General features: G+C 37.2%; 1 protein-coding gene across 1 annotated transcript in view; it reads left to right on the top strand.

The window, feature by feature from the left end:
• Nucleotides 1–14,339, top strand: part of LIX1 (limb and CNS expressed 1) — a 59,908-nt gene that overhangs the window by 24,490 nt on the left and 21,079 nt on the right. Inside the window, exon 8 of the mRNA XM_015536083.2 lies at nucleotides 2,262–2,425. Within this exon, the coding sequence (XP_015391569.1) occupies nucleotides 2,262–2,425 (164 nt within the window). The remainder of the gene's footprint in view (nucleotides 1–2,261; nucleotides 2,426–14,339) is intronic.

The raw sequence follows: 14,339 nt of genomic DNA, 5'->3' as shown, positions 1-14,339 counted from the left end.
TCTCAGCTTAAATTCATCCAACAATGAACTGACTTAAAATAGCAGTCTATTGTGCCTTGTGGACTATCAGAGCAACAGTTTACTGGCTTTTGTTTTAGGCTTCAGTCTTTAAGACATCCTGCTGAATTCTGGTGGTCACATGCAAGTAGAAATGCAAACCAGAGGGCTCAAAAATCCTTGCTTTCTTAGAGCTGGGAGGCCAGGGAAGATGAGTAGCAAAAATGCAGTTTAGGATATAAAAGTTCTATTTAGAAGTACATCAACTGGTAGAAAATATTATTCAAATATTTTTGAATAAATGAAAAATTCTGTAATGACCAATCTCACCTTGACCACTTCAACATGTACTTTTTAGTTAATTCACCTACACCTTCTGATAGTCTTATGTTTTCCTTTTTTTTTTTTCAAAACACTTCTTAAATACTAACCATTACAGTTTTAAAATATACTCAGGCATCTGATTCCTTAGGCATCTTGAGAATTTGCCTGAACTGCACACTATGAAACTAATCCACGACCTAGGAATGAGGTAAAGGCGCCACGTGCTCTAGTAAACAACTTAGAAGGTGGTTGTGCATTGTTTTTGCCTCCAGGTTAAACTCTGTGACTTTCCTGACTCCCTGAAAACTACTGAAGCCCAACATTTTGAAGCACAGTTAGGAATGTATTTAGGAGAATGCAAAGGACATAGGCACAATATTATGCAAAGACTGTTTGGAAGAACAAAAACTATTTAATCCAGAACTTGAGGAAACCTGAGAGTTGTCTGTATTAGTATACTTTCATATACAAGTGAAAGACACCAATACAAAATGATTTAAGGAAAAAGCAGATGCATTGACTCAGGGGCTCAAAGTATTTCTTTGGAACTTAGTCTTTCTTTCTCCATCTCTTGGTTTTACACTTCTCTGTGTTGGCTTTCTTCTCAGCCACGTTTCTCCCTTGCTTGGGCAGTGCCACACTTACCTCCTATCCTCCCAGCAACCTAGTGAAAAAGGGGAGAATCTAGTCTTCCAACATTTCCAACAGAAGTCCTGCACTCATTGGTTCTAAATGACTTGGCTTTGGTCAAATCTCCATCCCTCAACCCTGAAGAAGACATGGTTGAAGGAAAGATGATTGTTTAAAGAAAACCTTTGTGCTATTCCCACAAAGAGGGGAAGCAAATGCCAGGCAGGCAAAAACAACAGATGTCCTATATTGCCTTCATGCATGTGGTGGACTTTCATGTGGATTAGGGGATAAACTTCTGTGAGGCCCCAGAAATGAGAAATAGACCACTTGCAGGAACCTTACAGGAAAGCAGATTTCAGCTTACTCCCAAAAAGGATCTTTTCACAGAACCATTAAGAGTTGAAACGGGCTGCCTCAAGGTGTGCCAAGTGCCAGCTCCTTCCCTATGTTAAGGCGCAAGCCAGATAGGCAGCTGTCAATAGTGTTGTGTAAGACATTCCTACATTAGGCAGAACTTTGCCTGCATGACCTGTAAGGTCTCTTTTGATGCTACAATTCTATTATCCTTGTTAATTTCCACAATTCAATTTGCAGTACAGGATAAACAAACCAACCAAATTTGATCTGAAACTTCTGCAGGCTATCACAGGTCATTTAATCTAAAACACATGGCTATAGCCATTACTATGTTTTCTGAAGTCATCTAACAGACGTAGTCCTTAACAAGGTCTCCATGTTATTAGTTTCACTTATGGCTTTTTCCAGCCTCCTGCTTATTACACAATTGCCTTTCATTCTCCTTTAGATTGGGATGGAGAGGAGCATGAAAGAGTTTTCTTCTTTCTGCCTTTCTCCTCTTAAATCTTATAATAGGTGGGTCCCAATTAAAATTCCATTGTTTATATCTTTACCTCCAAATTTGGCTTTCACTTTGTAGGTGTAAGAATCTATGAGAAATGGGAGCAGGGGCCATGGATAACCATAGCTCTAAACAAAGTTTATTGAAACAAATTTTCAAAGAAGAAAGAGTGACGTTTTTAATTTGATATTAAAAATTAATTTATAAAGTAAATTTAATATACTGCAACATTATTAGAATTAGGGTACCAAACCGCTTGAGCCATACTCATAAAGAGATAAACACATTTGCATTAAATAGGAAAGCACTCCCTCCCACTCCCACAGTACATACTGTTCTGCCTAAATTGGAAATGACATGTTACACAATCCAGCATGCAAATAAAATTTTGTTTTTGCCAGAGTACATCCTTCCTTAATAACCGATTGTGTTTTTTTGTGTTTTTCAGTGAATGTTGTGTCAATGTTACAGGAATTTTGGGAAAGCAAGCAGCAGCAGAGGGCTGCATTCCCAAGTGAAGGCGTGGTGGTCTATGAGTCACTGCCATCTCCAGGACCGCCCTTTGTGAGTTATGTGACCCTCCCAGGGGGAAGCTGTTTTGGCAACTTTCAGGTAAGAAACAACCATAAATTGGTCAGGAAAAGTTAATTGGGTTAAGAGAGTAAGTCGTTTCATAAAATGGTAACATTATAAGCTTTCTTGGTCGTAGTGAAAAATAAGTTGTGTCACATTCCATTATATATACAGGTTGGTCAGGTGTTCCAATTTTTTTTAAATGTAAGTGTTTTAAATTAAGTGATGTTTCTTTGTGGAAAATTAATTTTATAGCATTTTATTTGCTGATAGCTGCTGCCTTTCCCCTCAGAATATTTTAGAATAAACCATACGGAACAAGGAAACTCTTGCAAAGTCCTTCCATCAGGGGCCTTCCATCAATTTTGTAATCAAATGCTAATCAATCTACTACACACCAAAGCACGAACCAACAGCAAAGGTTGAGACTCACAGGTCTGAGTTCAGGCACTTGTACTAAGCCCAAGTTCTGCCTCTGAATAGCTGTATATCCTTGGGAAGCTGATTTTAACTTCTTGATTTCACTGATTTTGAAATGGGGAATAATATCCATGGTGTTAGTTGGGAGTCATATCAGATATATATGCAATATACTTATATGCACATACTAGGTATTCTAAGTATTTTTTGGTAATTATTATAAAGGCTCTTCTAGTTGGTTAAATCTTTATTTTGTTTATGATTAACGTAAATGATGATGCATTTCTAGTTGTATATCAACTCACACAAAAACATTGCCTATATTAACCATCAACTTATGATTGTCCAGTGTATATGACAAATATTCATTGACTAGGAAATATCAAGCGTTGGGCCAAATGATGAGGATATAGTCCATACCTTGAAGAAATAAGGGTGCAAAAAAATTATAGTAATCAAATAGTTATAGATGAGGGTCAATGAAAGCATAAAGAAGAAACTTCTCAGTTTACCAATCACCTTTCTAAGTACTCCTTTAATGCAGTAACTCTCTCTCTCAATTTTCCATAACTGGCAAAAATACTTTAATTATAGTTTATGAACTATATGCTCAACAAGCATTCAAGTTTCCCTCTTAGGTTTGACAACTAGGAACCCCAGAGGCAATTTACAGTGTACCTCTTTGCAGTGTGAGTCTACAAAACTTAATGTCACGTAATTAAGGACTAACATTATACTTGATATTATTTATATTTCTACCTTTACTCTCCCTTTGAACCTAGTGTGCCTTACTCATTTATTTTATCCTGCTACTGTGTATCTATTACATGTTATTTCAAACCTTTATGGAGTGAGTCTAATAAATAGACCCAAACCATGAGGGTGTCTTTGCCAGTCAATACAGGGGACATGACATTCCTAGCATACAGAACAGTATGTGGAAAGGTCTGGAGGAAGAGAAAACCACAAGCACTTTCAGACTTTGGGAAGCCTAAGTGTGTCTGTGGCAGGGAAATTGTAGGAGATGATGGAATAGGCACTCATATCAAACAATAAATTTTCTTCATACTTTGCAAAGGAGAACAGGTTCTATTCTGTGTACAATCAGAACCCCTGAAGGATTCTGAGCAGGAGACTGATACATTCAAATGTGTTTCAGAAGGATTATTCTGACAGTAGCATGACAGTAATTTTCAGGCTAATAAAAGAACTGTTTTCAAAACTTCTGGCCCAGCCCGCTACGGAGGTCTTGCTTTCTCCTACCCTGAACATTGATCAACAGTGGACCTCTATTTGACCTCTGACTAATGACAGTGAGTTGCCTAATGAAGATGATTTGAAGGCAGGTCTAGAAGCCTCAAAACAGAGTTTAACATAACCACAGATACTTAGACAAGGATGAGGGAGAGGGGAAGGGGAAGAAAGGCAGCAACTGAGAAAGGGATTCCCAAACCATGTGAACCTGCAGGCCCATCATTGAGCATTCTAAGGTGAAGTCTGCCTATTCATACAGAGCTTCCATCAGACTTCTCATTCAGAGGAGACCTTCTAGGCAGAACTTGCTCTGTGGCAGAACTACTCAGCCACAGAACAAGGTCTTGCCAGCCACCTGAATGAATCTCTTTGTCCATGAATGTAAATGGTCTAAAGACCACCAAACATCTGAGGAAAACTAAAAACAGAAGAGAAAGGCCAAGTCAAACAAACATAAGAATATAAAGAATTCAAGCAACAGATGACATAAGAGAGGATTCCAGTGAGTATCCTCAGAAAATTGTGGAAAGATATTTATCCTTGAAATAGCTATGAAACAAGGCAGGGAACAAGAAATTTAAAAATATGGTTGCCAAATTAGAATAATAAAAATAAATAAATAAAAGAGGAGTAAATAGATGAGTGGACATAGGTCACAGCCAAATTAGTGAAGGATGACAAAGTAAAAATTTTATTAGTAAAGTAAATGTTCTACAACATAGAGCAAAAAGACAAAGAGACGGGAAAAAAATTAATACAGAAGATATGGGGATAAATCCTGGAGGCAAACGTTAATCTCATAAGGGTTCTAGAAAGAGACAAAGGAAATAGTGGTGAATAAATATATAACAGAAACAATTTTCTTTGAGTTAAAGAAATCACAAATTTTCATATAGAAATGAAAATTTATTTTACATTTCTATAATTTAAAATTTCTATAATATGGAAATTTATGAAAATTTATTTTACATTCCTATAATGTAAAATTTCTATAATATGGAAATGCCCTACCATATTCCAAACAGGATCATGATGAAAGAATCACAGAGTTCTGTGGGACTTAGAGAAAATATTCTGCTTAACAGATGGATCAAGAGCCTTTTTTTTTGATACTAGATTTGTAATTGATCTCACTGGTTTGGGTTTTAGTTTTTGGTTTTATTTTAATGTAGATTGAATTTCTATGTAAGATATGTTTGGAGGAACTGATGTCATAGGGCAAAAAATGGCAAACCTGGTCAATAAAACTGAACTATTCTTTTGAAAAGATTAATAAAAAACATTTTTGGCATTTCTGAGTAAGAAACAATACAAAGCATATACTACACTAAGCGTGATAAAAGGAATGCAATCATAGGAGTATAATATAAGAATACTACATAAACAATTATATTGAAAAACATGAAAACTTAGATGATATTAAAAAAACTTAGATGATATTGACTACGTTTTGGGAAGTCTCTGTATTATCTTTGAAACTCTTCTATAAGTCTACAATTATTTCAAAATTAAAATTTAAAAAATGTTTTCAGTGGCTCCCTATTACCTTCTTATTAAAGTTTAAATTCCTTAAACTGGACCCCAACTTTCCCTTTCAACTTTATCTCCCTGAATTCCTCTTCTGACACTCAATGCTTCAGCCTAACTGTTCTTCATTTATATCTTGACCTCTTCTAGCTATTACTTATATGCATATACTTATATGCATATGCATAGTCTATAATAAAATGTAAATGCCTCAGAGATAGGCTCTGTATCCTATCCCTATGACTCCAAGCACTGTGCTTTGCATATAGTAATGCCTAATAAATTTTGTTGAAGGAATAGCTAAATAAATGAATAAAAAATCTCAAAAATCACTGAAATTTAAGGGCGCCTCGCTGGCTCAGTAGGTTAAGCATTTAACTTTTGATTTAGGCTCAAGTCATGATCTCACACTTTGTGAGTTCAACCCACACGTTGGGCTCTACACTGACAGTGTGGAGCCTGCTTGGGATTCTCTCCCTCTCTCTCTCTCTCTCTTTTTCTGCCTCTCCCCTTCTCACACTCTTGTCTCAAAAATAAATAAATAAACTTAAAGAAATCACTGAAGTTTATATTTGTCCATTATTGTATACGATCACTATTCATTGATATATAAAATAGTACATATATTATTATATGCAATACAGTATATCAAATAAGGTATTTTACCTAACTATAAGATGGTGGGCTGGCAAGGAAAAGTCAGAAACATTAAAATCAAATAATATTATTATGTTCATATCTGTGGCTTAATTTAAAAATATTGATGTAAAAAACCATCTAAGTCTCTCTGACTTTAATTTATGCGTAATAACTTTCCTTCCACCCTATACCCATGCCATGAATAAGCAAGATTTGGCCATCCTCTCACCCAAGTGTTCATTATGTCTGTCCTTATGTAATAAGTGCATTCATTATAATCTATCTAGAATATAATGTATATGACAGATCAGTGCATGGGTCTAGAGCACATGAGTTTAAGAAACTCAAATTTTCTTGTTTTTGTTTTTTGCTTTCACTACACTGAGAATTATGAATTTCCCAATCATCTCATAAATTTCTACTTAAAATGATAGGGCTTCCCCTAGATAGTACATTCAACATCCTCCTTGTGGTCTTTAAAAAATAGAAGACAAAATGAGAAAACTGAACTCTTCAATAGGGAAGCCTCTTGGTGATTTCTCTAATCATTTCAGAGTCTCCTTTACCTTATGTTTAAATCATTATATTTTAAGGTTCTCAGGAGGATTGTTAACATCGTTGCTTTAAAAGATGCAGAATTTCCTGAATCAAATGTTTTGAAAATGTGTTTGGGTGATTGGCTGACAAATCTGGTCCCTTAACCCATTTGGCCTTCCAAAATATGATTTGAGAAAGGAAAACCAGGAAATAGAAAAAAGAAAGAAAATTTCTCCTAAAGCAATGTCCTTACCCTTTTCTTTGTCAGTTCAGAAACCATCTTAAATGTTATTTTCACCATATAACATTTCATCATGTTTTTGCCAGCAGTTGGCCAGTAAGAGCCTACATGCTCATTCCTGCAATGCTTTTCACATAATCAAATGTCACCCTTGTGCACTGCAAATCATTTCATGATGGATTATTAATGCCAAGACCCTGTGCTGAGACATGGAGAAACCATTATGCCAGCAGTAGCCTTCTTACTGAGCCATGGACGTCACCTCCAATGGTGCCAAGTAATTGAAAATACTTGAAGTGGAGTATGGGACTGGATTGAAGGATTAATCCTTCTGGTTTCATGAAAGCTGTAAGAGATTATGCCCATTCATTCTTTAGAAAAATGGTATTCAGACTTAGCTTTAGTTTTCTGATTAATCAAAGGAAAGCAGTCAAAAGGCTCTGATGGACACAAACCACTGGTTTTATGCAAAGAAACCTCCCACTGAAGTAAATGGGAGGCTTGTGTCCAAGAAGACTAATTAAAGAACTTTCAGTTAGTCTTGACACCACAAGCCACAAAAAAATAAAGAGCCGGAGGGAAAGACGGCAGCCATAATCTTGTTTAAACTATGCCTTCCTAAATTACTATGTATTAGAAAAAGAGAAGTGAAAATATGATTCATTTTTGAATTTCAAAACAATGAATAAATGACCTATTGATATTAAATTATTTTTCTTTTAGAAAGTTATATTGAAACACATTAGTTCTTATTGTGTCTTTTATAACAGAAACCATCCTCTAATATTACAGGCATTAGGTAGGAATTCATGCATTTTGGACATATTTTCTTTATGCCATTTTCGTCTAGGCAGTTAATCCTTCCCTAGCCACATATCATGACCATGAAAACTTGCAGTAATTTCCATTTTTTTACAATAAGAGCAACACAGAGGCCATCAGATCAACGTCTGGCTCCCCTTTTGATGAACTCAGAAGGAAAGCCACTCACTGCTTCAGCAGCTGTTTCTGTTTTCAAATGCAAAAGGAGAACTTATTTGAGTATTTTATCTTATTTTCTATTTTGATTAAAAGGTTTGATTCAAATTTTGTTTTCCGGCCAGTGACGTGGCCTTCCAGGTAGCCTGCTAGAGTGATTTGGATTAATGAAACTTCATTCTTATTTGAAATAAAAACCAAAAATTCCTTTGAGTGTAGTACTAGACCATGCGATTATTTATGTGCATAAGTTGGGATTGAATAAAAAATGTGTCCCCTGGCTAAAACACTGATGTGATAGCTCGATTTATTTGAAGTACAGGACACTAAGCCATTCGGGTATCATATCTTTTTTCACATAAACATTTTGCTGTTGTTAAAATTTCTTCACAGAAAATAAATATAGGTGTTAAACACGGTTCGGGTATTTAGGCTGTTTTGTGTATTGCCAATCACCCCACAGAACTGAGACATTTCATATTTCCAGAGGCAACCCAGTGATTGATTTTTTTTCAACAAGTATTTGGTGTTGCATAACACGCTGCACAGTTGAGAGATGTGAGAGGAACACACAGAGCAGATGAGCTCCTAGCAAAGCTCTGTCTCTAAAAGGCTTTTCATTTTTATGCCTCTTAGTTTTCACACCAAAACTTTTGCCTGTGAAGATACCTAGAAAAACTACTTTTCCAAGATATATATGGCCTAAAAGAAGGAGAGGACTGTTTGATTTTATTGTGTTTTAGTTACTTGTGGCAGTAAGCATACTTCCCCTGTATTATCAGATATAAAACACATGTTTTACACTTTCATGCATTGAATGATTCTTCTCAAAGTCCACGGAATTAAAAGTATATTTAAATCACAACAAACTAAGTTATAAAAGTAAATTTTTACCAGGAGACATGAACTAATAGAAAATATTATTAATTCATAGACTTGGTGAAATGGAATCATAACGTTTATTTCACTGTTTATTAAATAAGGCCTAGCCTTAACATTCTGTGTCCCAAATAGAGATTTAGTTCCTGCCAGAAAATTGAGACTCTTACCCTACACTAAAGCTGTTTTAATGCAAAGTATTTCTATTTGAAATCATCCATGACCTCTCTGTCTCCAGACTTGTACACCTTGACCCAAATGCACAACACACCATGCAATGTAACGTAACTTCTAAAGGAGGCATTTCCTGGTAGAAATCTCCACAGGAAAGCATCCTGTGTTGCAACTAATGAGACCCAAAGATAGGAAGGCTAGTTATAGCCCCTTCCCATTTGAAAGTCATATGTCAAGACTTTAATGACTTGCCCATAAAACTGGGAGTGCATATTGGTTTTTTTTTTATTTTTATTTTTTTACATTTTATTTATTTTTGATAGAGACAGAGCAGACGTGGGGGAGGGGCAGGGAGAGACGAGACACAAAATCCAAAGCAGGCTCCAGGCTCTGAGCTGTCAGCACAGGGCCAGACGTGGGGCTCGAACTCACAAACTGCAAGATCATGACCTGAGCCGAAGTCTGATGTTTAACCGACTGAGCCACCCAGGCATCCCAGGAGTGCATGTTGTTTTAATGAGATGTTGTATTTATTCCCCAGCCCTGTTCCCTGACTTTAATCTATGTCTTTTCTTAGTGAGCGAAGTGAACAGAGATGCTTGGCCTCCAAATAGAGCAGAGTGCAGTGAAAGAAATGCTTGGGAAGAGAATCCACAGTAAATAAAGACTTGGGACTATCTTCACAGGAGTCTCCAAGCCCCTAGTTGAATGAGCTTTAGGAAGATACTGTCTCTCGAGTTGCTGAGTGGGGAAGAAAAGCTGACTCCATCTTGCCCCGTCCCCCCTCCATCCCTCTCAGTGCAATCAGAGCCAAGTCCTTTTACATCAAAGCAACTATAAAAATAAACCAAAACTTTGAGCCCTGATCAATTCATCTTGTCTTCACCTGAACTTGAAAAAAGCAAAGGAATAAAAGAAAAAAGGGGAAAGAAAAAAACGCAAGGAGCAAAACACAACATGGTTTTGTAATAGTTACCAGGGACCTTGGTCTAGGTATGTGTGTAGAATAGCATTTGCAGCAGAGGTAAACTAGGAGGAGGCCAGGTGGTTTATATTATAAAAATAACATTCTGACCCACCATGTGCATGAAACGTTTCTTTCAGTTGACAGGAACTGGTGAGTTTTCTCTGAAAATTGGACTCCCAGACCACTCCCCTCCCCCATACCTAGCAAAGACCCCGATTCCCAGCACACACAGAGTTCCAAATTGCTCCCAACATATTTGCAGCCAGCCTGACCTACAGAGAAAGAGACACAATATTAACTTGAGTGACTGAGTTTCAACGGTTGCCCTTTTTCACATCACCATCTGGAAGGAGAAAAAATCCTAATATATCCACAATTAGATAAATTGGAACACATGCAAATGTTCATGCTTAGACCAGGGCAGTCAAGGTCTTAAAGAACTGAAAAGGGGACAATTAGCAGCAGGGCCTGGCTTGCGGCATTCTTTGTGCTGATGCCTTGCTGTCAGGATGAAACAGAGGTGTTGGTGACACTGACCAGAGCTGGCAGGCCATACACACACAACTCTGCAAGTCTCTTGCTGAGACTTGAACTCTGATTCCCAAAAGCAAAATTTTTCCAACCACCTGAATGACAGACTTGACAGCCTAAAGGACTTGGGCAAGAATTCTCACCTCTCAGTCAGTTTATTTGGTTTTGCCACCTGCAAAGTCCCACCTCAGGACATCCCTTGGGTAAATGTGCCATTCAGGGAATGCCACCTAAGTAACACTGACCTGCCCTTGACCCCAAGGGGGACAACATTTTCAGGTCTGAATTCATACGTAGATTCGATCTGTCACATTTGCTATTACTGTTCTTATTCAAAAATCTAATTTCTTAAATAGACTATTTTTCAACTCCTTGGCTATCATTAGTAGGGACTGAGTTAAGTGTGCCTAACTTGGTTTTGTACATTTTGGACCTACAAACCATTTTTTTTTCTTGATGTCTTTCAAATACAAATATGAAAGGGGTGCCTGGGTGGCTCAGTCACCCAGCAGACAGCAGTCTGATGTCCTCGCAGAGCCTGCATCAGATCCTCTGTCCCCCCTCTCTCTGCCCTCTCTCCTGCTTATGCTGTCTGTCTGTCCATCTGTCTCTCTCTCTCTCTCAAAAAAAAAAACAAAAAACAAAACCTGAAGCCACAAGAGAATTAAAATAAATAAATTAATTAATTAATTAATTAAAAATATGAAAAATCCTAAAAAGTCTGATGTTTAAGATGGAAAAAAGTTACTTATATGGATGTCTTTCCATGTGCTTTCCTATGGAAAACACTGTAGTTGAGATGTATGTACAGTAACATCTTGAGGTCCAGAAACAGCCATTCAACCCATGTATTCTTCCTATTTTCTCATACTAAGCATGGGGAAAATTATTAATCAAATGAAGGCTCTCAGGAAAGTAACTGTTCAGAGTATAAATTGTGCCAGCCTAACCAGGTTTCTAGGAACAGTAACACATTTATCAATACTTGTAAAGTATTTAATAAATAATTAACATTAAAATTCGTTTCTTATTAGGCATTTCTATTTTTTTCCCTTTTTTTTTAATGTTTATTTTTGAGAGGTGGGGGGTGGGGTGCAGAGAGAGAGGAAGACACAGAATCTGAAGCAGGCTCCAGGCTCCGAGAGCTATCAGCATCAGCAAAGAGCCCGATGCGTGGCTCCAACTCACGAGCCGTGAAATCACGACCTGAGCTAAAGTCAGACACTTAACCTACTGAGCCACACAGGCACCCCAGGCATTTCTATTTTAATAACATGTACATGACACCCAAAATTTTATTTTACTTAAGAACTTCTGTACATCCTAAAAAGTTGATAAGTTACTATTTTATTTCAGGACAACCTACTGACTCGCAAATTAATCTTGGTTGAATAATTTGCCATTGTACAGTGCCACAGTTTGGGAAATTATCATGGAAGGAATAAAAACTGCTGAGCAGAAAAGGAAAATGGAGACCTCACTTACTTAAATCAGCAGTGCTTATATACTTCCTAAGGGCCTAATTTTAGAACTGTCATAAAGAATTTTTTTTTCAACCTGAACACTGCATTCCTTGATTCTTTGGTAGAAGCAATTTCACTAGTGAGAAATTAACATTTTGATGATAGCAGAGGTGGACTTCCTATTGTGATATTGTGATTTATAATAAGAAATACATATTTCTTATTCTTCAACACATATGTCTTTATCCTTCCTGGTCCCTAGCGCAAAACTCCTAAAATGCTGAGAACTTCTTAAGTGGTAAGAATAAAAAGGTATATTTTATTACTCACAAAAAAACCCTTTCTACCACACCTGAGTTTATGTTAATGAGGTGATTTCTGAAAAGCCCCTAATGATGATGGCTGGTTGCCAAAGGAACCAACCAAATGAGTGGAAGATTGAAAGTTTCAGACCAAGCAACTGACCTCTTAGGAGAGGGGCTAAAAATTAACTTAATCATTGATGGTCAAAGATCTAATCAATCATGCCTATGTTATGAATCCTCCACAAAAATCCTAAGTGATGGGACTTGGAGAGCTTCTAGGTTAGTGTACATATGGAAGTACCACCTTTGGGAAGGTGGTACACCTGGGAAGGACATGGTACTCTGAGCCCCTTCCCACATTTGTGCCCTATGCATCTTTTCCTCAGGCTGTTCCTGAATTGTATCCCTTCATAATAAATGAGTAAACTAATAAATGTACCATTTTCCTGAATTCTGAGAGTTGTTCTAGCAAATGATAGAAGAGGAGGGAGTAATGGGAACTACTCATTTTTAACAGGTTAATCAGAAACCTAGGTGACAATCTGGACTTGCTATTGATGTCTGAAGTGGGAGCAGTCTTGTAGGACAGAGCCATTAATCTATGGGATGTGATGCTATCTCCAGGTAGATAGTTTAAGAATTATGTTAAAAGGTAGGACATCCAGCTGGTGTCAGAGAATTTGTTTGCATGGGGGAAATAGTTGTGTTGGTGACCAGAGTATAGAAGTGTAGAATGTTTTGGTATAGTAGAGGAGAGACTTCGACTTTTCAACCATGAAGCCAGTGAAGCTTCTATCTAGGTTCCTTCCAAATCACAGTGCCAACTTTTTAAATTCATAATTTCATATTTTCTTTAAACAAGGTCCACCAAATTGTGTGAACTTCAGGCCCCACAAAATCATGGTTCTGCCCCTGATATTTACAAGTGAGACACTAATGGGACAGAAGTCTCCAAGAGAAGTCCTGGATTCACCTGCCTCAGAATCACCTAGAAAGTTAAAATGTAGACCTCCCCACTGCAATCCTTTTAAAGAAACTGATTAAATTGGTCAGATTGGGGCCTGGAAACGTGCATGTTTAACCATTTCACCCAGTGATCTTACTACGAACACTAAAGTTTCTGAACTCTTGGTTCAGATCCTGGCCTAGGCTTATCAATGATCTTCACAATGTACCTAGGGCTCTTAGTGGCTTGTTGGTGATCTAGCATGCAAAATAAAATATAAGGCAAGAATGAACTGGTCTTGGGGTAATTTCTTATCTAATGGAGTTGGGGACATTTAATTTAAATGACTTTTTCTCTTGAAGAGTTAGCAAACACTTCTTAAAATTATTGAGCACTCATATGTGGTAGAATTATAAAATCTCTTGGCCCCATACTTCATCAAGGGGTAACTTCCAGCCAGCATTAGAAATTTCCTACAAGGGATGACATTTGATCTTCTCATCTAATCATAGCTGGCCTCTCTCTCCATTTTTCTTCTTCCTATTGTCCAGTTAGAGGAAAGCACCAAAAGGACAGTAGAAAGGAAGCAGATATAGAATAATTGTCAGCACATTCCCCTCTTCACTAAGCACAGATGCTTGCCACAGCATACTGCTTCCTCTTTGGCTTTTTGTTCTGAATGAAGTTGAATTTGTCATGCGGGGATGGGAGGAGACAATCTTAAAGTCTTTTGTCAAAATGACCCATAGAATATCAAAATAGGAGCTTTGGCTAAAGAACTATATCAATTTGAGGAGTGCTATGAGATTTTAGCTAATTATTTATTCCATCTATTCCAAGGTGTGTGACCATTTCTGTGACAAGCACAATAGTGTAGTAGTTAAAAATCTTGGCTCTCAAGTCAGGGAGACCTGGGGTTTAATCTTTTTTTTGTCACTTTTTAAGTTATATAACCTTGGGATATGACCTCTGTTTCCTTATCTGCAAAATAAGATAACAAAGAGAAATGCCTTTGTATCAGTGATCTATGGCTGGGTAACAAATTACCTCAAAACTTACACTCATTGTCTCATACTGGAGGTTTATAGTCAA

This window comes from Panthera tigris, chromosome A1 (assembly GCF_018350195.1).
Source record: "Panthera tigris isolate Pti1 chromosome A1, P.tigris_Pti1_mat1.1, whole genome shotgun sequence".
NCBI lineage: Eukaryota > Metazoa > Chordata > Mammalia > Carnivora > Felidae > Panthera > Panthera tigris.
Note: the sequence above shows the minus strand (reverse complement) of the source record. Positions and strands in the feature narration are given on the sequence as shown.